Consider the following 21,746-nt stretch of genomic DNA (forward strand, 5'->3'; position numbering starts at 1 on the left):
CTTTTACATCCCTGGTTAGATTTATTCCTAAGTATTTAATTTTTTTAAGGGCTATTATAAATGGTGTTGCTTTCCTGATTTCCTTTTCATCGTTCTCTTTATTGGTGTATAGGAATCCAATGGATAGTTGTATGTTTATCTTGTATCCTACTATGCTGAATCTTTCTATCAGTTCTAGTGGTTTTTTCATGGAGTCTTTTGAGTTTTCTATATATAGTATCATATCATCTGCAAATACCAATTTGGATGCCCTTTGTTTCTTTTTCTTGGCTTATTGCTCTAGCTAGGACCTCCAGCACAATGTTAAATAGGAGTGGAGATAAAAGGCATCCTTGTCTTGTTCCTGTTCTCAAGGGGAATCTTTTCAGCCTCTCTCCATTAAGAATGATGTTGGCCATTGGTTTTGCATTGATGCCCTTTATTATGTTGAGAAATTTCTCTTTTATACCTATTTTATTGAGAATTTTTATCAGGAATGGGTGTTGGGCTTTGTTGAATGCCATTTCTGCATCAATTGAGATGATCATGTGATTCTTTTCTTTCTTTTCATTTATGTGTTGGATTACGTTGATTGAGTTTCTAATGGTGAACTATCCTTGCATACCTGGTATGAATCCTACTTGGTTGTGGTGTATTATTTTTTGATATGCTGTTGAATTCTGTTGGCTAGAATTTCATTGAGAATTTTTGCACTTATATTCATGAGAGATATTGGTCTGTAATTTTCTTTTTTTGTGGTGTCTTTACCTGGTTTTGGTATCAGCGTTATACTGGTTTCATAGGATGATTTTGGAAGTATTGCTTCATTTTCTGTGTTCTGAAATAGTACTGGTGTAAGTACTGGTGTAAGCTCTTCTCTGAATGTTTAGTAGCATTCTCCAGCAAGTCATCTGGCCCTGGGCTATTTTTGTTGGAAGTTTTTTATTACCTTTTCAGTCCCTTCTCTTATTATGGGTCTGTTCAGATTTTCAACATCATTTTGTGTTAGTTTGAGTAGGTAGTGTTTTTCTAGAAATTTGTCAATTTCTTCTAGGTTTCCAAATGTGTTGGAGTATAATTTTTCATAGGAAACCCTGGTGGCATAGTGGTTAAGAGGCATTGGCTGCTGACGAAAGGATTGGCAGTTCAAATCCACCAGGCGCTCATTGGAAACTTTATGGGGGAGTTCTACTCTATTCTATAGGGTCGCTATAAGTCCGAATCGACTCTATGGCAAGGGGTTTGCTTAGTTTTTCATAATACTTTGTTATAATCCATTTTATTTCAGTTTGGTCTGTTGTAATGTCCCCCATTTCATTTCTTATTTGGGTTATTTGCATCCTCTCTTGTTTTTATTTTGTCAGTTTGGCCAGTGGTTTGTCGATTTTTGATTCTTTCAAAGAACCAACTTTCGGTTTTGTTGATTCTTTCTATTGTTTTTTTATTCTCTATTTCATTTATTTTTGCTCTAATCTTTATTATTTCCTTTCTGCTGGTGGTGTGGGCTTTTTTTGCTGTTATCTTCCTATTTGTTCGAGTTATGTCACTAATGTTTTGATGTTGTCCCTTTCTTCTTCTTTTGATGTGTACATCTATTGCTGTAAATTGTTCTCTGAGGACTGTCTTTGCTGTGTCCCAAAGGTTTTGGTATGATGTGTTTTCATTCTCATTTGATTCTCATTTGAATTTTTTGATTCCATCTCTGATTTCTTCTATTACCCAGTGGTTTGTATGCAGGGTATTATTCAGTTTCCATGTAATTGATTTTTTTTCCTTGCTCTTCCTGTTGTTAATTTCTACCTGGATGGCGTTGTGGTCAGAGAAGATACTTTGTATCATCTCAACGTTTTGGATCTTGTTGAGGATTGCTCTCTGACCTAAGATGTGGTCTATTCTGGAGAACGTTCCATGTGCATTGGAAAAGAATGTGTACTTTGCAGCTGTTGGGTGGAGTGTTCTATATATGTCTATGAGGTCAAGTTGGCTGATTGTGCCCTTTAGTTCTTATGTATCTCTGTTGAGTTTCTTTCTAATATGTCCTGTCCTTTACCGAGGAGTGATGTGTTGAAGTCTCCTACTATTATGGTGGAACTGTCAATTTCTCTTTTCAGTGTTATTAGAGTTTGTTTTATGTATTTTGGAGCCCTGTCATTGGGTGCATAGATGTTTATTATGGTTAGGTCTTCATGATGGATCATCCCCTTAATCATTGTATAGTGTCCTTCTTTGTCTTTTATGGTGGATTTTGTTTTAAAGTCTATTTTTATCTGAGATTAGAATTGCCACTCCTGCTCTTTTTTGGTAGCTGTTTGCTTGATATATATTTTTCCATCCTTTGATTTTAAATAAATTTATGTCTTTGTTTCTAAGGTATGTCTCTTGTAGACAGCATATTGATGGATCCTGTTTTTTTTTTTTATCCATTCTGTCACTCTCTGTCTATTTATGACTGCATTTAGGCCATTTACAGTCAGGGTAATTATTGATAGATGTGAGTTTATTGTGTCATTTTGTAGTCCTTTTTTTGTGATGCTGACGTTCTCTTTGTTCCTCTTTCTATGTGCTGAATTCCTTTTATTTGTGGATTTTTTTCCTCTCTTGTTTTTGTAGATTTGGTTTTTACTGTGACTTTATGTTTTTCTTCTTTATTTTGATGAGTAGGTTTGTTAACTTTGTGGTTACCTTGAAATTTACCCTTATCTTCCTAGGTTTGAACCAGTCTATTATTACTTGGTATCGCCTTGCCTTCCTCTCCATTAGAAAGTTCTATACTTACACTGTTTATTCCCTCTTTAATTGTTCGGACATTGTTGTGATTTACAGATTAACCTCTCTAGTTCCCTGTTGTAATTCTTTTGGTTTTGGCTAGTCCTTGAGAGTTCATTTCCTAGGTTGGTGTCTGGCTGGTACAATCTTGCATCCTAGATTCAGCCTGTGGTCTAATGTTTGTTCTCAGATCGAAGGACTCCCTTTAATAATTTTTGTAAGTGTGGTTTGGTTTTTACATATGCCCTTAATTTCTGTGTATCTGGAAATGTCCTTATTTCACCATCATATTTGAACGAAAGTTTTGTAGGATATATTATTCTTGGTTGGCAGTTTTTTTTTCAACATTTTATATATGTCATCCCATTACCTTCTTGCTTGCATGGTTTCTTCCAAGTAATCGGAGCTTAGTCTTATTGTTTCTCCCCAGTATATGACTTTTCATTTCTCTCAAGCTGCTCTTAGGATTCTTTCTTTGCCTTTGTTCTAGTGAGTGTGATTATAATATGCCTTAGTGATTTTCTTTTGGGGTCTATCCTATATGGGGTGCGTTGAGCTTCGTGGATGGTCAGCTTTTCATCTTTCATGATATCGGGGAAGTTTTCTGTCAGCAGTTCTTCAGTGATCCTCTCTGTGTTTTCCGTTTTCTCCCCCTGTCCTGGAATTCCAATCACTTGCATATTTTTGCTTTTGATTGTATCCCACATCATTCTCAGGGTTTCTTCATTTTTCTTTGTTCTTTTTTCTGATTTTTCCTCAAACAGTTGTATCGAAGTTTTTGTCTTCAGTTTCACTGATCCTGTCTTCCATCATTTCAAACCTGCTCATCATCCCTTCTATGACACTGTCCGTTTCTGAAATCTTGTTGTTTATCTTTTGGATTTCTAATTGTTGTTTTTATATGATTTCTAGTTGTGCATTTATTTTGGCATTTTGTTCCTGTAGTATTTTCCTGAATTCTTTCATTTTTTTTGTCTGTATTTTCCATGAATTTGTCTGCCTTTTCGATGAATTTGTCTATTTTTTCCCCATTTTTGTCTGCTTTTTGCTTCAACTCTTGGATAGCTCTGAATATTAGAGATTTGAATTCCCTATCAGGTAATTCTAGTGCCTTTTCTTCTACTGGTAAGTCATCTAGTGTTTTATTTTGGACCCCTACTGGAACCATTCTTCCTTTTTTTAAAATATGTTTTAATATTGTCTCCTGTCTTTGGGACATTCCGTAGTTCTTTCCTCGTGTATTGATTTTAGATTTGTTTGTTTCATGTTGCTTTTTTATTTTATTTGGTTATGTCTGAGCAGGCGGGCTGTGCATTCTTTGTTGTTTGCTTGTCTGTGGGCATGATACTTTTCACCTCCTTCTCCAATGGGCAGGGTCAGTAGCTCAGCTATGGTGCAGCAGGGCAGATCCAGCTGAAGGGGAGGGGCTGGGATGGGTTGTTTGTGGCACGTACTAGGGCCAAGAGAGCAGGCCGGGAATCACTGCAGGGCAGGTTCTGGTCAGCTGTGCCTCTGCTGCTTGGGGGTGTGATATTCAGCGCATGGTGAAGGTGGGTGGAAGGAGGGGGGAGATTTTGATATGTGGAGCTAAGATGGGTATGGGAAAGAGGGCAGAGAAACAGGAGCCAAAAACAAACAAACAAAGAGTGCTAAGAGAGCTTGCTGTTGGAGTGGTGAGATGAGAAATTGAGAAATGGAGAAAAACAAAAAGGAAGAAAATGTGAAAAAGGAAAAATACATATAAATAAAAATTAGAAGAAAAGAAAAGCCCCCAGGGATCCCACTGGTGTGGCTGTGAAGACTGGGGAAGTGGCTCCTAGGCCACGAAATACAGTCTGGCTAGAAGGGGTAAAGATGTCACACAATGCCAGGTATTCAGGAGACAGGAAAAGAAGGTAAGTATGGAGAGATGAGAAACTGAGAAATGAAGAAAGACAAAAAGTAGAAAAAGAAAAAAAGAATTGTCCCCAGGGATCCCACTGACACAGCTGCGCGGAGTAGGGAAGTGGCTCCCAAGCCATGCAGTACAGCCCAGCCAGAAGGGGCTCCCAAGCTGTGGAAAGAAAAAGAAAACAAACAGAACAAAACAACGACAGCAAAAAGGCCCTGGGGATCCCACCAGCGTGGTGATGTGGGCCAGGGAAGCAGTTCCCCAGTCAAGCGGTACTTCACAGCCTTTCAGGAAGAAGCAATGATGGCACAAGGAGCCAGGTGTTTGAGATAAAGGAGGGGGAGGTGGTGAGAGGCATGGAAGAAACCAAAAGAGGTGGAAAAAAGCAACACCAGCAGCAAACAAATGGCACTCCAGGAGCTGGCCAGTGTGGGCGGGGTGAATCTAGGCGGCACAAGGCTGAAGTTTGTGCCTCCCGGCCAAATGACTGTGGCCAGCAGGAAGCAGAGGAGCCCGAGCAGGGGTGAGGGGGAGGAGTGAGGAGTGGGAAATCATGTATCACTGGTTACTCATTGTTCTGTCTCCTGCTGGGAGCTCCGTGAAGCTGTTTTCTCGTACTCCCCGTCCACCAAACTCCAATGTGGATGGGGCAAATCCAGGCGACACAAACCCTGCACTTCCCGGGTGGCCAAGTGACCGCAGCCAGCTATGAAGTGTCAGAGGTCGAGTGAAGGGGAGAAGGATGAGGGATGGGATGGCATATGTGGCTGGTTACTGGGTGCTCTTTCTCCTGCTGGGAGCTCTGTGAAAGCTGCTTTCCTGTACATCCTGTCTTCCGATCTCCGACAGGAGTCCAAGATGACGAATCTGTACTGCATTAGCTGATGGGGACCTCTGCACATATCTCTGCTCGCTCTCTGTTCCCTGTCAGTTTCTCATTCCATTCAGTGCTTGGCTGAGTTCTTTATCTCTTCATTTGACGCTTAGGGTTCCAGGATTGGCATTTGACTCTGTTTTACTTAGTTTTTTGGGTCTTTGCTGTGGAGGCAAGGTGTGGTGCTTCTGTCTATGGTGCCATGTTGACTCCACCTTCCTCCTTAATTATTATTATTATCATTATTTTTTGATAGCATGTGTTTTCAGTATTGGAACGCATGCTTACTAATTGAGTGTGTTTAAATTTTTGGTTGGTAATATGAATTTTGAGAAATATGGTCTGATAATAGAAGCCACCAATGAGGTGAGTGACACTGGTGCAACTGGTCTGTGATATGACAGTATACCAGTAAGAGCTAGATAAGTAATTTATTGTGGGCACCTTTCCATTAGGTTACATGGGAGAACCTCTGGTTTTCCAAATATGACACAGAAAAGCCAAAACAAACCCTTCAGGGCTCCATAACTATCACACAGGAAAGCCATAATTATGCTTGCAAGCTTTATCTCACAGAAATAAAGGAAATAAAGAAAAAGAAGGCAAAAGTTTAGAAAACAAGCACATCTAGGAAGCATCACCTAATAGAATGCTCAACCTACACAACAATGAGGCTCCAGCTCAGGTCTGCTGAGCTTCACACATTTCAGAAGGGACTCACCTCGATGCTAAATGTGTTAGAACCAGAATAACGCCTTATATCTGTGGTCTAGAGGCATTAAAAAGTGGCTGGCATACATTTATGCCAATGTAACGGAAGCGTTTAAATGGCTTTATCTGTCATCGTAAGTCTAGAGTTTTTCTGTCTCTGAGTCGGAATCGACTTGACAGCAACGGGTTTGGTTTTTGTACGGGTATCTGTCTCTGCTTCTCTCTTCTTTCATCTCTTTCTCTCTGTCTCCATGACAATAGACCGTTTACATTCCTAAGAGTTCAAGAGTTACTTAAGAATCCATGAACTCTTAACAACCACAGTGGAATATATATATATATATATATATATATATATATTTCTGTAAAATGCACGTGGAAGAAAGAATAGAGGGAGAACAAACATTAAAAAACAAAAGCCTAAACAAACAAAACAAAACAAACAAGCAGAAACAAGGCCAAGGTCCCTCTGAGGTCTTTAGCCTGGAGCTTTTCTTCTGCGTCCCATCTATTATTTGTTTTTTTGTCAGTTCTTCCATCCAGTGGCCTCTCAGATCATCTGCTTCCCTCAATTCCTCATTCCCACCTCCAGTTCAAGTCATCATTTCTTCATGTTATTTACTACAATAAACTGCTCATTGGTCTCCCTGAGTTTGTTTTTTCTGTTTCATTTTTTCTGTTCTGTTACAGATTAGTTTCCCTAGAAATCTGCTTTTGTCTTGATACTCTCCTTCAAGTGCAGAATGTAGGGTGGCTCCATTTTGCATATGAGCTCATATTCAGAGTCTCCCTTCAGGCACTCCAGGTCTTCCATCCAGGGGACTTATGGTCACCTCAGCAACCCTGCTTGCCACCCCTGTTGTTGTTAGGTTCTGTCGAGTCACCTCTGACTCATAGCAACCCCTATGTATAACAAAATGAAACACTGCCCAGTCCTGCGCCATCCTCACAGTCTTTTCTATGCTTGAGCCCATCATTGTAGCCACTGTGTCAATCCATCTCATTGAGGGCCTTCCTCTTTTTTGCTGACCCTCTACTTTACCAAGCCCCTAGAACCCACCTTCTAGACCTGTGCTGCCCAAAGCGTAGCCACTAGCCACATGAGGGAATTGAATCCTTGAGATTTGGTCAGTGGGACTGAGGAACTGAATTTTTATTAGTTGATATTTAAATTTAAAAACCGAAGCAGTTTTGTCAATGTAGGTGTGAGCCTTGAAAGAAAATGATTTTTTGGTACAGTATTTGATTCAGTTGCTGGAAAACTTTTAGGTATGTTTGAACAACTTGGGTATGTGAATTCACTTTTTCAATTGTAAATTTTACTATATCTAAATACAGATCATTTAGATATGACACTTTAACATCCAAATTGAGATATACTATAAGTGTGAAATGCACATTAGATTTCAGACTTACATTTCATTAATAAATTTTTATATTGATTGTGTATTGAAATAGTAACATTTCCAAGGATTGGTTGGTAATTTGAACTGCTGACCTTTTTGGTTAGCACCTACAGCTCTTAACCACTGTGCCACCAGGGCTCCAACATTCTGGATATAGTGAGATAAATAAAATATATTATTAAAATCCATTTCATCTGTTGCTTTTTACTTTTTTAATGGGACTACTAGAAAATTTTAAATTATATATGTGGCTTGCATTATATTTCTATCAGATAGTGCTGTTTAAGAGCAATTGGGCCATCTTCCTTATTCTCTGGTCTCTGCAACTTAGATTTTCTAGGGCTGGCTAGATTTTTAATATTTCCTGCCCCCCTCAATCTTCATAAATAACTCATACTTGTTAGATAACCCGTTCAAATGAATGGTTTAAAAAATGTGATCCAGGTTTCCACATCCTCCTCATGTTTTCTAATGTTGTTCTTCACATCTGGGGTAGCCTTGTTTCCTTTTCCAAAGTGTGCATAGCCTTCTGGGTCCAACTCAGGTGACCTGCCCCCACCCAACCCCTGAACCTTCCTTGACCACCTACTATGAGTTGGTTTCCCTGTCTCTCAATTCCTAGAGCACCTGGAGTTAGTTTCCACACACTAACTCATCACCATATTCTATACGGCTTTGCTCTGCCCTGACTTCTTACATGTAAATCTTACCTTCCCTTCTAGAAATTTAAGTCACTTGAGTCAAGCACCATGCTTTCTCCCTTCTTTGAAACACCCACCACATCTAAATGGTTTTGTTTTGTTTTTGAGCAACACAAAGTCTCAGTAGAGACTGGTTGATTAGTAACTCAGTGAGGAAAAATTCCAAGGAGTTGACATGTGTCCCTACTGAATTGCCAAATACTAAATTTGGCAATTTTAATACATTAAAATAATATATTTATATTTGTGAAGATGTACAGTAGTGGACAACACAATTGTCATGGATTCAGGAACTAAGGTTTTAGATTCAACTCTGCCTTTCTGGGTGGCTGACCTTGGGCAAGTGCACTTCACCTTTCTGGGACTGCTTTTCTTCACCTAGAAAATGGAGGTAGATTACGTAATCTCTAATGTACATTGCAAATCACATATTTTAGAAGTCTGTGATGGAAATCTTACTCAAGTGCCTTATACACGACTCTGAATTTTTTAAAATAGAACATGCTGAACAGCAATTAGCATTTTTAAAATGTCACAGTCATTATTAAGGACGTCAGTTATGATGCACTGACAATGTAGTGCAGCTAAGGGGTTATTGCAGTGTGCGTGCCTGCTTACTCTCCAGAGTGTGTGGCTGGTATTTTTTAATTAATGGATGCCCTTTAATTTCCTCTTTTAATGTCAGACTGTCACCTGTCACTTCTTACTGCTGTCACCAGTCCTGTCTATACGAATAGCTCCCTTTTCCCCATCCCACCTGATTCGATACTTTTAACTCTGGTGGTATGGGGAAACCCAGTAAGGACAAGCTTGTTTGAGTCATGTCTGGAATTGGTCATTTAGTCCTTCATGAACCATTTATTGGGTGCCTGTTCCTGTATGCGAGGCACAAGATGGTACAGGGCAGGGGCTGAGGAAGAAATCATTTAGAAACCATCTTAATAATCTTGGGGGCTTTACAATGGGAAAGACACCTGAACTCTAGTGCGGACTTCTTCAGCCTTTTTTCTTCACTTCTCAGTTTTCAGCCCCTTTCCAGGTGGTCAACCTTCCCAGACAAGTTACCTATGGATATTGGAGGTCTTAATAATAATAATAATAGTTAATTAACACGGTGAGGAACTTCACCGGAATGTGCAAAGAGACAAGTAGAACAGGACAGAAAGTCCAGAAATAGACTCCAAGTATATATAGGAACTGAGGGTACAAAAGAAGTAGTTTCTCAAAACTGAGACAAAAGGATGGGTTACTTAGTGTCTCATGTAATTCCTGCTTCAAGCTTGTGAGTCAGGTAACATTAATATTCCGATTTTATAGATAAGGTAAAGAGAGATTTAGAAACTTTCCCAAGGTCACAGAGGAAATAAGTGGTAGATCTGGGAAAAAGTGTATCATCTTTGGTCTGTTTCTGTTGTTGTGTGGGCTGTCAAGTCAATTCTGACTCAGCAACTCAGTATGTCAGAGTTGAACTGCCCCATAGGGTTTCCTAGGCTGTAATCTTTCCTGAAGCAGACTGCCAGGTCTTTTTTCCCGCGGAGCCGCTGGTGGGTTCCAACTGCTGACCTTTTGGTTAGCAGCCGAGTGCTTAACCATTGTACCATCAGGGCTGCTTCGGCCTATCTGTACCCTTCCTACGTGCATTTTATCGCCAAAGGAAGCCAATAGAAAAGTAGCTCTCATTCGGGGGCAATTTTGCCCCCAGGGACATTTGGCAATGTCCAGAGGTATTTATGGTTGTCACACCTGAGGGGGGTTGCTGCTGGCCTCTAGTGGACAGAGGCCAGGGACGCTGCTAAACATCCCACAATGCACAAGACAGCCATCACTGCGAAGAATTTTCTGGCTGAAAGTGTCAACGGAGGTTGAGAAGATCTACAGTAGATAAAGCTCTTAGTCGTTCTCTAGTGATGTGGGCTAGGTTAAAATAAATAATGTTTACAAAGTTTATTTTTTCTTTTTTTGGTCACACCAAACTGAATGATGGAACAAGTGGGAGGAACAGGAAAAAGTTTCTAATGCTTCAAAATACCTGGAAACATTTTTAATTTTACCTTTTCTATAGGAATACCAGTAAAATCTAAAAATCTATCCTGTATCTGTAGTAGACATTAATAATATTTACCAAGAGACAAGTAGAACAGAACAGAAAGATTTCTAATCCTCCTTTTTTGGGGAAGATGGGCACATGCCCTATTGAAGTTAGGTTAGTCATGGATGCGTTTAAAAGCCAGCTCTCAATTCTCCGAACTTTCTTCCTAGAACACAGCAACTATGGGATCATGTGTTGATACGGAGATACCATACAATCTCAGCGGTGTGGAATGCTGTGCTAACACATGGAGAACAGTGGTCGTGCCCAGTCTCCCAGATCTGCTGAAGACTTTGTAAGAGTAAGAAATAATCTTTTGTTGTGCTAAATCACAGAGAATTTTGAGATTGTTTATTACTGTAGCATATCTTAACCTATCCTTACTAATACATCAAAGTTAATTCACACGTACGTACTCTGGAATCCTGGAACCCCAAAATTTCTGGGGCAGTGCTTCTTTTGGGAATCAGGATATATTAATATTCCACATGCATATTCATTCACACAGCTAGAGGCCAAGAGAGATGTTAGCCTGTATAAAACTCCAGTGACTCTGCGGTAAGTACTTGATGTTCTCACATATAGTTATTAGGGCTGTGTTTGAAGGAATACTTTTTAAGGCTTTAGAAATACACTTTATGTCTGAAATCATTTCTGTTGGCATTAAAATATAACCTGAATTGTGACATCCCAAGCTTGATGACTTTTACCTGCCTATTGTATAAATTCTATTATGCAAGATATGATGTGAATTTTATTTAGGTTCCTGAATTTCTAGATTAGAAATTGTGAAAATTCTAGGACAATGGTAATCAATATCTCTTCTCTTCCACACATTTTGCGAGTGCTCTCTCTCTCTCTAACTATTTTGAAATTAAAACCATGTTGTTATTTCTCTGACCCTTTGGAAACAATATACCTTTTATTGTTAGTTAAGGATTCAGAGAATAAAGACCAGTCTTTTCTTTTTAAATTATGATCCGTGCTCTTGTAACGTTACTTTATATCTGTGGTCTAATGTGATTTTTACCAATCCCTTCTATAAGTATATTAATTTTAATTTATATTTTACATGTTTGTTATTGCATTTGTTAAAGTATTTATTTATTGCTTAGTAATTCTATAACTTTATTATATGGGCTGTAACTGTAACCCAAGGGTTTGCTGCCTGGAAATCCCCAATTGTTGCAGCCTAATAGGAGTTGAGTCTCCTTTCCCCCCACCTTTTTTTAATTGTAGTGAAAATATACACAACAAAACATACATCAATTCAACAATTTCTGTATTCAGTAACATTGATTACATTCTTCAAGTTGTGCAAGCATTCTCGCTATCCTTTTTCCAAATTATTCCACTACATTAACATAAACTCACTACCCCCTAAGCAGAAGTTCCCCTTTCCCCCTCCCTCCCATCCCTGATAACCACTAATAATTTCTGGTTTATATATATTTGCTTATCTCATATATGTGAGATCATACAAGATTTGTCCTTTTGTGATCAAATAATTTCATTCAGCATAATGTTTTCAAGGTTTATCCATATTGTGGCATGTATCAGGACTTCGTTTCTCTTTATGGCTGAGTAATATTCCATTGTATGTATATACCACACTTTGTTTATCCATTCATTTGTTGATAGACATTTTGGTTGTTTCCATCTCTTGGCTATTATGAATAGTGCTGCAATGAACATTGGAGTACATGTGCCTGTTTGTATCACTGCTTTCAATTCTTTTGGGTATATACCTAAGAGTAGCATAAACCAAACCAAACCATTGCTGTCAAGTTGATTCTGAATGGAAAAGCTGAGTCATATGGTAGTTCTATGTTCAACTTTTTGAGGAATTGCTAAACTGTTTTCCAGAGTGGCTGCACCATTTTACATTCCCACCAGCAATGGCTGAGGGCTCCTGTTTCTCCACAACATGGCCAAGACCTATTGTTTTCCTTTTTTTTTTTATCATTGCCGTTCTAATGGGGGTGAGATGGTATCTCATTGTGGTTTTGATTTGCATCTCCCTTCTGGCTAATGAGAGCCCTGGTGGTTAAGCATTTGGCTGCTAACCAAAAGGTCAGCAGTTTGAATCCATCAGCTTTTCCTTGGAAACCCTATGGGACACTTCTACTCTGTCTTATAGGGTCACTAGGAGTCGGAATCAACTCGACGGCAACGGGTTTGGTTTTTGGGGTTTACTGGCTAATGACGTGGAGCATCTTTTCATGTGCTTATTGGCTATTTGAATATCCTCTTTGGTGAAATGTCTGTTCAAGTCCTTTGCCCATTTTTTTGGACTGGATTGTTTGTTCCTTTTCCTTTAATGTAAACTGCCTTGAGACATAATCCCTCAGGTGGTAGAAAATCTAAGACCATGAGGTCTGGGAAATTCTATATATCTGTCTTTCTTCAGGTCAGTCAACACTGCAGCCTGTTTCCCCATCATCCCCTGGATCCTGGTGGCTGTTGTCTCTCCACACCAGGTGCGCTGTCTCTACATCATCTCTGACTTGGCCTCAGGCCTTCGAACTGGTTCAATCTGATTTGAACCCCTGCTGAAAATTTGTATTTCCACCCCAGATATACTGAATCAGAATCTACATTTTAACAAGATCCCCAGGTGAATCTTATGTATAATAAGTTTTAAGAACCACTTCTCTACTAGTGGTTCTCAGAATTGGTCCCTAACCAGGAGCATTAGCATCGCCTGGGAACTTGTTAGAAATGCAAATTCTCAGCAGGAGTTTGAACCAGAATGAACAGGTTCAAAGCCCTGCTCAGAGCACTGCTCTGCACCAGTACAAAGTGCTGTTGTAACAGAGGATCACAAGTCAGAATAGTCAAGACAACCCATGTGAAACTGAATCATGGATATTCTAGTTTTTAAGATCTCTTGGCTATCTTCATCACTGGGCATTTCCCAGTGGACATCTTTCTTCTCATGCCACAGCATCTCATCACGATACTGGGTTCTCTTTTTCGCCTTCTCACATGTCCCCTCCTCTCCTTTCTCAGGGCCCTCACTCCTTCTTTGTTAAACTCTGTTCTCTCCTCTTATTTGAAACTTATAATTCCCCTTACTTTAGTACGTACTGCAATTCGACTTTCCCTATCTTTAACTCAGCTCTGGTCCTACCTTTTCATTTTATAAACTTCAACTGTGCATTTGTCAAACAAAGGCCGTCTACTTTGATTAGATACCCTTTAGCAACACGTGCTTTCAGATTAGCATTTTCTATAATATGATCACATTGTTAGGCACGGAATTCCCATTCTCCAATTTGTAGAATGAAGAGGAAGCAATATAAAGTATCAGGGAATTCCAGAAGGACAAGCAGGAGTAGACAGCTTTGTGGGCATATATAATGGAGAACCATATAAAGGAGGATCTCGGCAAGTATCATGTGGGCAGAGGAAAACCATTCAAAGATGTAAAGGAGCAGATGTCATGCTCAAAACTATATTTTAGAAAGATCATTCTGACCATGGCCAGAGGGCCACCATCAGAATGGAGTTGGAGAGAACAGTTATAAGACTTTCAGTCCAAAAGGAAATACAAAATGCTTGAGCTGAGGCAGTGGCAGGGGTGATGGAAAGAAATAGATTCAAGTGGTATTGAGAAGGTGGAATTGATCAGGCTTGACAGCTTGGGGCAGTGAGAGGAAGAGGTTCAGGGTGAAAGTGGCTTGAGCAGTTTAGGGAATGATGGTGCCATTCTCTAAAATAAGGGACTGTGGAAAGAGATGCCCTTTGGGGTGGGAGTGCAGGGGACCATGAATTCAGTTATGCATATTATTAGTTTGAAGTGCCAATGAGACACCCTCTAGAAAATGGGACATTTGAATATTATAATGTAGTAACTCTGAAGATGAGATTCTTCCTCTTCCTCAGGATTTGCTTTTCTTTTCTTTTTGATTGTCAAAGGCTGTTGTAATCTGTTCTTTTAGTGAGCCTTCCAAACTATCTTTGCAAAGACTATATTCTTTGACATGTGTGGTCACTGAAGTCTCTGTTCCTTTAGCTTGTGTTCAGCTAGTGTATTGACATAGATTGTTTTGAACACTAGGAGTTTAAGGATAAAAAAGACAAAAACAAACAGTAACAACAACAGGAAAAAAAAAAGTCTTCCAGTCTTTGAAAATTTGTCTGTGTTGGGGCATACCTTCAACACTTAACCAGCCTTATACTGAGCCTAGAGAGATCAGCCTGAGGTGAAAGCTTAGAGTTTTCTCAGGTCTAATGTGAGCATACATCTTACCCAGGACATGATATGGCTTTCTACATTGCTCTGTACACATGGGTGCTTTTTGAACGCCTTAATTTCCCAAAGAAACTCTCTTGCTGGTTTTGCCTCCCAGTCCTTAGGCAATCTATTATATGTCTCAATTGCACTCTTGTCTCAGGTGGTTATAAGTTAATTATTCACCTAACAGTGTTCAGGCAATGCCTGCTTCTTGTCCTCTCTGCTTAGGTTTTGAGATATGCAAAACAGAGACAAGTGCCTTGCTTCAGGCTTGAGGTAGCCACCTGACAAGTTCCAAAAAAACCGAACCTTGTTGCCATTGAGTCGATTCAGACTCCTACGACCCTACAGGACAGTGTTGAACTGCCCCATAGGGTTTCCAAGGCTGTCAACTTTACTGAAGCAGACTGCCACATTGTTCTACTGCGGAGCAGCTGGTGGGTTCAAACCGGCAACCTTTCAGTTAGCAGCCGAGCACTTAACCACTGCGCCACCAAGGCTCCTCCTAAATTAGGATAGAGAAACTTAATAATTTGAGAGTAATGTGTGCTCTGCTCCCTCTGGAGCCAGGGTCCAGAACCCCACAATGGGCATATGGGCTGTTGTCTTCAGGCTGGCCACAGGAACTGGGCAGAGGGTGGGCAAGCAGAACAGCCACACAGCTTTCCTGCCATTTTGGAACTGCCTTTTTCTTGATTCACCCTTCACTTGGTTGCTGTAAACTCTGTTTACTTGAGTACAGCAAAGTTAGTTGTGACAGTTTCTGCTTGTTTTTTGATGGGAGATGAGAGCATGGAGCTTCTTACTCTGCCATCTTGCTGACATTACTCTTCCCACTCACAGATTTAACCTACTTGGCTTTGAATGTTCTTGAGGGTCATGACATTGCTAAGGCATGAACACAAATCAAGAGGTGAAGATTGCAGTCTAGGAGTGAATCATGCAGACTTTGAGTGAGACTCACACATCCACTTTAGGGATGAGGAGAATTTAGGATGGTGGGCCCAGTGACAAATGGGAGAAGTAGTGGTGGCTAATAGGGTAAAAGGAGGAGACAGTAAATACCATTTAGGTATGCACAGTTTGAGGGGACAGAGTGACATAGAGGGGACATATCTAAAAGCCACTAAAGAATCAGGACTAAAGCTTAGGTAACATCAGGATTGCAGGTGTAGATTAGGGAAACATCAGTCTAGTTCATTTTGCCAAACCACCGCCTTTGGTTCCTTAGCTCTGTTCGATGGTCTGGCACTGAGAAGCATGACCCAGCATTTGAAGTTTGTGCCACAGTCTACAAGGCACCCATGTCAAAATTGACAGAGACAGGTAGCTCTTTAACAATCTGTTAAAGGATTAAAGTGGGTAATGAATTTGGGTCAGGCGTGCCATGGTATTTTAATTGTCTCGTATACATGTGAAAGCTGGACAATGAATAACAAAGATCGAAGAAGAATTGATGTGTTTGAACTATGATGTTGGTGAAGAATATTGAATATACCATGGACTGCCAGAAGAAGAAGCAATTTGTTTTGGAAGAAGTACAGCCAGAATGCTCCTTAGAATCAAGGATGGCGAGACTTCGTCTCACATATTTTGGACATGTTATCAGGAAGGACCAGTCTCTGGAGAAGGACATCAAGCTTGATAAAGTAGAGGGTCAACGAAAAAGAGGAAGACCCTCAACAAGATGGATTGACACAGTGTGGCTGCAACAATGGGCCCAAACATTGCAATGGTTGTGAGGATGGCACAGGACTGGGCAGTGTTTCGTTCTCTTGTACATAGGGTCATTATGAGTTGTAATTGACTCAGTGGCACCTAACAACAACAACAACAATGAATTTGGAAAGAGAATGCAATCTAACCCACATCAGCAAAATTATATGTTTGTTTTCTCTGTGTGCTGTGGGTGGAAAATAAGCATGGTCTTTGAAGCCAAAAGACAGGCTAAATTTTCACTTCTGATACTTCACATTTTTTCCTTATTTTAATTTCACTGATGTCTACATAGTGCCCCTCCCACCCTCACCCAAAAAAGTCTCGCCAGTAGTTTCTTCTCCTCCCTAACATACACATACTCTAAGAGTAACTTCTCTCAGAAAGACATTTCAAAATTTAATTTCTTCACTGGTGAAGAAGCACATGGTGATCATTTAAAAATATTGAGTGGTGACAGAAATTCCTGAGGTTAAGACAATAAATTTGAGTTTGTTGGTGAAACCCAAGTGGCATCTCAGCTTTGCCCCAGCACTGAACGAACATGTCTGTGAATAATCAATAGACGGGTCTTGAAATCTCTCAGTGATCTGTGCACCTTGTCCCTGGGAATAGCACAATCACTCCCTTTAGGAGAGCTTGAGCCTGAATCGTTCATAGCCAAGTCCTTTTTATGTATAAAAATCAGTTGGTGTTTGGTGTCAGGACAAATCTGTGAGAGTAGGACCATGACATGGCCTGGCTGACTCTTGTCTCCACCCATGCAAAACTCTTGGTTCTCAAAATGAAGCTTGGTTGTTATACGGGAATGACAAGAATGTGTTCAAGTCTCGGCAGTACCTAGATCTAAACATACCAGCATCTGTGCCCTCATTTTCTCAGAATTTCTTTTATTTGGTGCATACGGAATCTTTTCTCTTTCTGAATTATATCAACCACTTTCTGATGACTTCAAAGGAAAGAGTTTATTGACTATAGGCCTGTACGTTCTTGGGTTGTTGTATTGCACTTTAGCTTAGAAAACAAAAAAGGAGTGTGTCAGATCCAAATATCTAACATCTTAGTTTAGTTGGATGTCCTATAGGTGCATTAATTCAGTTTGGCCCAAACTGAACTTACCATCTCTCCCCACGGTGCTGCTTCTCCTCCCATATTCCTATCCTGGTGGATGGTGCCACCACTCACCCAGCCACCCAATTGAGAAGCATGAGAGTTATCCAGGACTTCTCCTGCTTCTTCACCAGTTTCCAGATTCTCCTGATTCTCTTCTTTAAAATCTCTCGTTTCCAATCCCTCCTCTGATTTCCCACCACTTTAATTAAGGTCCCCACCTTGTCACACCTGATTTTTTTGTAATAGTGTCCTATTGAACTTCTCTGCCTCCAGCTTATCACCCCTGCTCCCAGCAATTGACCCAAAATGATCCTTACGAAATGACCCTTCTATATTGCAAATCTGAATGTTTTATTACAACTTAAGATGCTATCTTATAACACAGCCGAGTTCCATGGCCTTGTCTTTCATTTCATGTACCTTTGTATATGCTGTTCTCTCTGTCTGGAGTGCCCTCCCCCGGCCTCCCCTGTCTGACTGGCAAACTCCTAGTTATCTTATAAGAACATCATATTCTTGATACCAACTACCCTGTTTTCTTTAACCTCACCCTTACCAAAACACTTACAACATTGCATTGCAGTGATATTATCTGAAACATCTGTCTTTGGTATCAGTTTGAGAGCACCTTAAGGAGGAACCATGATCCCCAGGACCTAGCCCAGGACCCAGCAATGAAGGGAGGAAGGTAAGTCATGTAGCCTGGTCTCAAGATTTTAAAGAAATCTCTCAGCTCTTAAAGGAGACTAAGGCACAGAGGTCTTCTTACTGTTGATTTTGCCCTTTTCTTTGTGTTTCCTGGAGATCGGAGTTTTTGGAATTCATTTTTTTCTGACAGACACCAGGGCTGTTGGCCTGGGGACATGGTGTTAATAAAAAGAAGTGGAGGGATGGTTGCATTAACTGTACATGAGGCCGGTGCTTATTGTCGTACTGAAGGGAATTTCAAAATCATGATCATTCCCTAGATCTGTTTTTCAGACTTTTTTAACATGACCCCCAGAAGGATATACAGTTTTGTCATGATTTAGTACACACAAGCACACTCACATCGTGGAAGGGAACAGTCCGAGCACAGCCTGTCGCCTTTCCCTGGGAACTACAATTGAACCTTGTACTTAAGACCAGGTGCCTCAGCCTAGCTTCTTGAACAGGATGTAAGTGTGGGCTGACTTCTTTTGTGGGGATGTCTTGACCCAAAACACATCCCATAGCAGCTGGTGGCCTATTAGCATATCCCTCCCTTCTTGCTCTGAGCACATCAACATTTCCAGAAGCTTCTTAGCTAAGCATGTGTGTTATATAACACCTGGCCAACCCCACTGCTGTATCTGTTCCAACAGGGAAGGAGCAGGGTCCTTCTTCTGCACCACAAGTGGGGCGCATACAGACCATCTCCCTGCATTGGCTATGGAGTGAGACCTGCTGGCCATGGGGGACTGATGCCCACTATTAAAGCTGACATTGCTCTGGCTCTTCTCTATGTAGTAAAGCATTGTTCCATCCATTGCTTGTGTGAGTCATGTCTTCCTTGGTGACCGTGACACCTGCGAACCATGAAGTGGGTCACTATCGTCCATGGGATTATACTCCTCACCCCGGAGGTGGTAACAGGTGTCACTTGCTACACACACACACACACACACACACACTACATACATGCACACAGATATGTGAAAAAACAAATGAGTGAAAAAAAGGTTCATGAAATAATAGTTACCTTTACTACATGGCAGGCATTCTGAAATTTTCTGTTCTAATTAATCTATCCTATCCTATTCTTTTTTTTTAATGCTGATTGTTGTTATTTGCCATCAAGTTGGCTCTGATTCATGGCAACCTTATGTAAAACAGAACAAAACACTGCCCTGTCCCGTACCATCCTCATCTTTGGTATGTTTGAGCTCATTGTTGCAGCCACCGTGTCAGCCCATCTCATGGACAGTTTCTCTTGTTTTCACTAACCTTCTACTTTACTAAGCATGACGTCCTTCTCCAGGAACTGGTCTCTCCTGATAACATGTCCAAAGCATGTGAGATGAAGTCTCTCCATCCTCACTTCTAAGGAGCATTCTGGCTGTACTTCCTCCAAAATGGATTTGTTTATTCTCCTGGTAGTCCATGGTATATTCAATATTCTTCACCAACACCGCAGTTCAAATATGTCAGTTTTCCTCTATCTTCCTTTTTCATTGTGCAGCTTTCACATGCATATAAGGCAATTGAAAAGACCATGGCTTGGGTCAGGTGCACCCTAGTCATCAAAGTGACATCTTTGCTTTTTAACACTTTAAAGAGGTTTTTTGCAGCAGATTTGCCCAATGCAATATGTCATTTGATTTCTTGACTGCTGCTTCCATGGGCGTTGATTGTTAATCCAAGAAGAATGAAATCCTTGATGACTTCAGTTTCTTCACCATTTATCATGATGTTGTTCAGATGACTTCACAGCTCACCAGTGGGTCATGACCCATCGTTTGAGGAACTCTGCTGCCAACTGGCCTCCCATTCACTCAGGTACACGTCTGTACGTAGCTGAAGATGGGCCACATGCCCAGAGACCCTACCCATTGCCATCGAGTTGACTCTGACTCATAGTAACTCTATAGGACAGAGTAGAACCGCCCCATAGGGTTTCCAAGGCTGTATTCTTTACGGAAGCAGACTGCCACGTCTTTCTCTTGCAGAGCTGCTGGTGAGTTCGAACCACCAACCTTTCAGTTAGCAGCCGAGCACTTAACCTTGGTGCCACCAGGGCTCCATTACCAGAAACAACTGCGTGTGGGAGGGAGTGATGGGTGACCAGTTGGATCAGTTTCAAGCCGATGAATTGAATTTCTCCATTTTAAAGAAGAGCTGAAAGAAATGCGCAGTGCAGCTAGATCCTGACTCTTCTAAGAGCTGAGCAGTTGCCCGATTAACATAGCAAGAACTCAGCCTAGAACAGCCAAGGTGTGTTTGATCCCAGTGACTTGGGAGCCCTTCCAGCAACCACACAGGGGTCAGCCTAATCAGTGTGGTGCTTCTGCTTGGGTGATTTCCACCACTGTGGTTGTTCTCTGTGCATATCAAAATGACTGACAATTAGTTGCTGAGCGAGTAAACAAAGCCCGAACAGAATTTAAATCCCGTACTAATGAGCAGCTATGTTTGTCAGGAGAACACTGTTGTTTATTGCATTGGATTTCACATGCAAAAATATTATCTGGCATTTTCCCCATCATGTGAGAGGGGAGGTGGGGAAATTAGAGATGGAGATACATGCAACCAGGCCAAAATGACAAGTAGCATAACTTTCAAATATGTCTTCAGCCAGGTTGTAAATGAAATTGTTTAATTTAATGATTTAATTTATTTACTCTATCTAATTACTTATTAAATCAGAACATTTATCTCCTGATGCCCTAAACAGGTAGAGCATCTATGTAAGTTTAATTCAAGAGGAGGTTTCAGCTAGTCACTATGTATTTTTGATGCCTCCTAAGGTCAGACTCTGTCCTATAGGGTTGCTATGGGTCAGAATCGACTCGACAGCAATGGGTGGGAAGATCAGACTTGGTTATATTCTGTCATGGATTATCGATAAATATCAAATACTTTATAGGCTCAAAGTATTCCTTACTTACATTTGTATTTTATTAAGCTTTACACTTCATACTTAGCCGGCAATCTCTTGCTTTTATTTGATTTTATATCCTTTCTTTGTAGTACATATGATTTAGAAAATGCAGGGTATTAAATATGCTTCCTTTGAGCATCATGCCTATATTTACAGACGACTTATGTTTTCATTTTTTTGAATTAAGAAAAGTATTTTGAGTTTTAAAATTTTCTTTGATGAAATTGCATTCTTTGTCACACCCACTTGCATGATACTGTGTAGCATTAGGGCTGGCAAAGTGCAATCACAGGGTGGTGTACTTGCTTGCTGAGGGCTTACAGTCTTAAGAGGCACAATAGTGGAAGCCTATGATAGAGGATTACCTGTTAGAATCACCTGGAGAGCTTTTTATTGCTGTTGAAAATATACACAGAAAACATACACCAATTCTACATGTACCATTTAGTGGCATTAATTACATTCTTCAAATTGTGCAACCATTCTCACCCTCCTTTTCTGATTTGTTCCTCCTCTATTGACATAAACTCACTGCCCCCTAAGTTTCCTATATAATCTTTTGTTTTATTTTACTGTATTTTATTGTACTTCAGGTGAAGGCTTACAGAACAAATAGTTTCTCATGAAACAGTAGTACACAT

General features: G+C 40.4%; 1 protein-coding gene across 4 annotated transcripts in view; it reads left to right on the forward strand.

The window, feature by feature from the left end:
- The window catches only part of FANCB (FA complementation group B), a 345,837-nt gene that overhangs the window by 78,934 nt on the left and 245,157 nt on the right, over positions 1 to 21,746 (forward strand). For 2 of the 4 annotated variants that reach the window (XM_023740692.1, XM_023740693.1), the window contains exon 10: positions 10,588 to 10,718. In XM_023740692.1, coding sequence (XP_023596460.1) covers positions 10,588 to 10,716 — 129 coding nt within the window. In that variant the 3' untranslated portion in view covers positions 10,717 to 10,718. Of the gene's footprint in view, positions 1 to 10,587; positions 11,247 to 21,746 lie in introns of those variants that run through there. The other 2 variants (XM_023740690.1, XM_023740691.1) reach the window with 2 other exon arrangements.

The sequence above is a fragment of the Trichechus manatus genome, unplaced genomic scaffold (assembly GCF_000243295.1).
Source record: "Trichechus manatus latirostris isolate Lorelei unplaced genomic scaffold, TriManLat1.0 scaffold00162, whole genome shotgun sequence".
NCBI classification, from domain to species: Eukaryota; Metazoa; Chordata; class Mammalia; order Sirenia; family Trichechidae; genus Trichechus; species Trichechus manatus.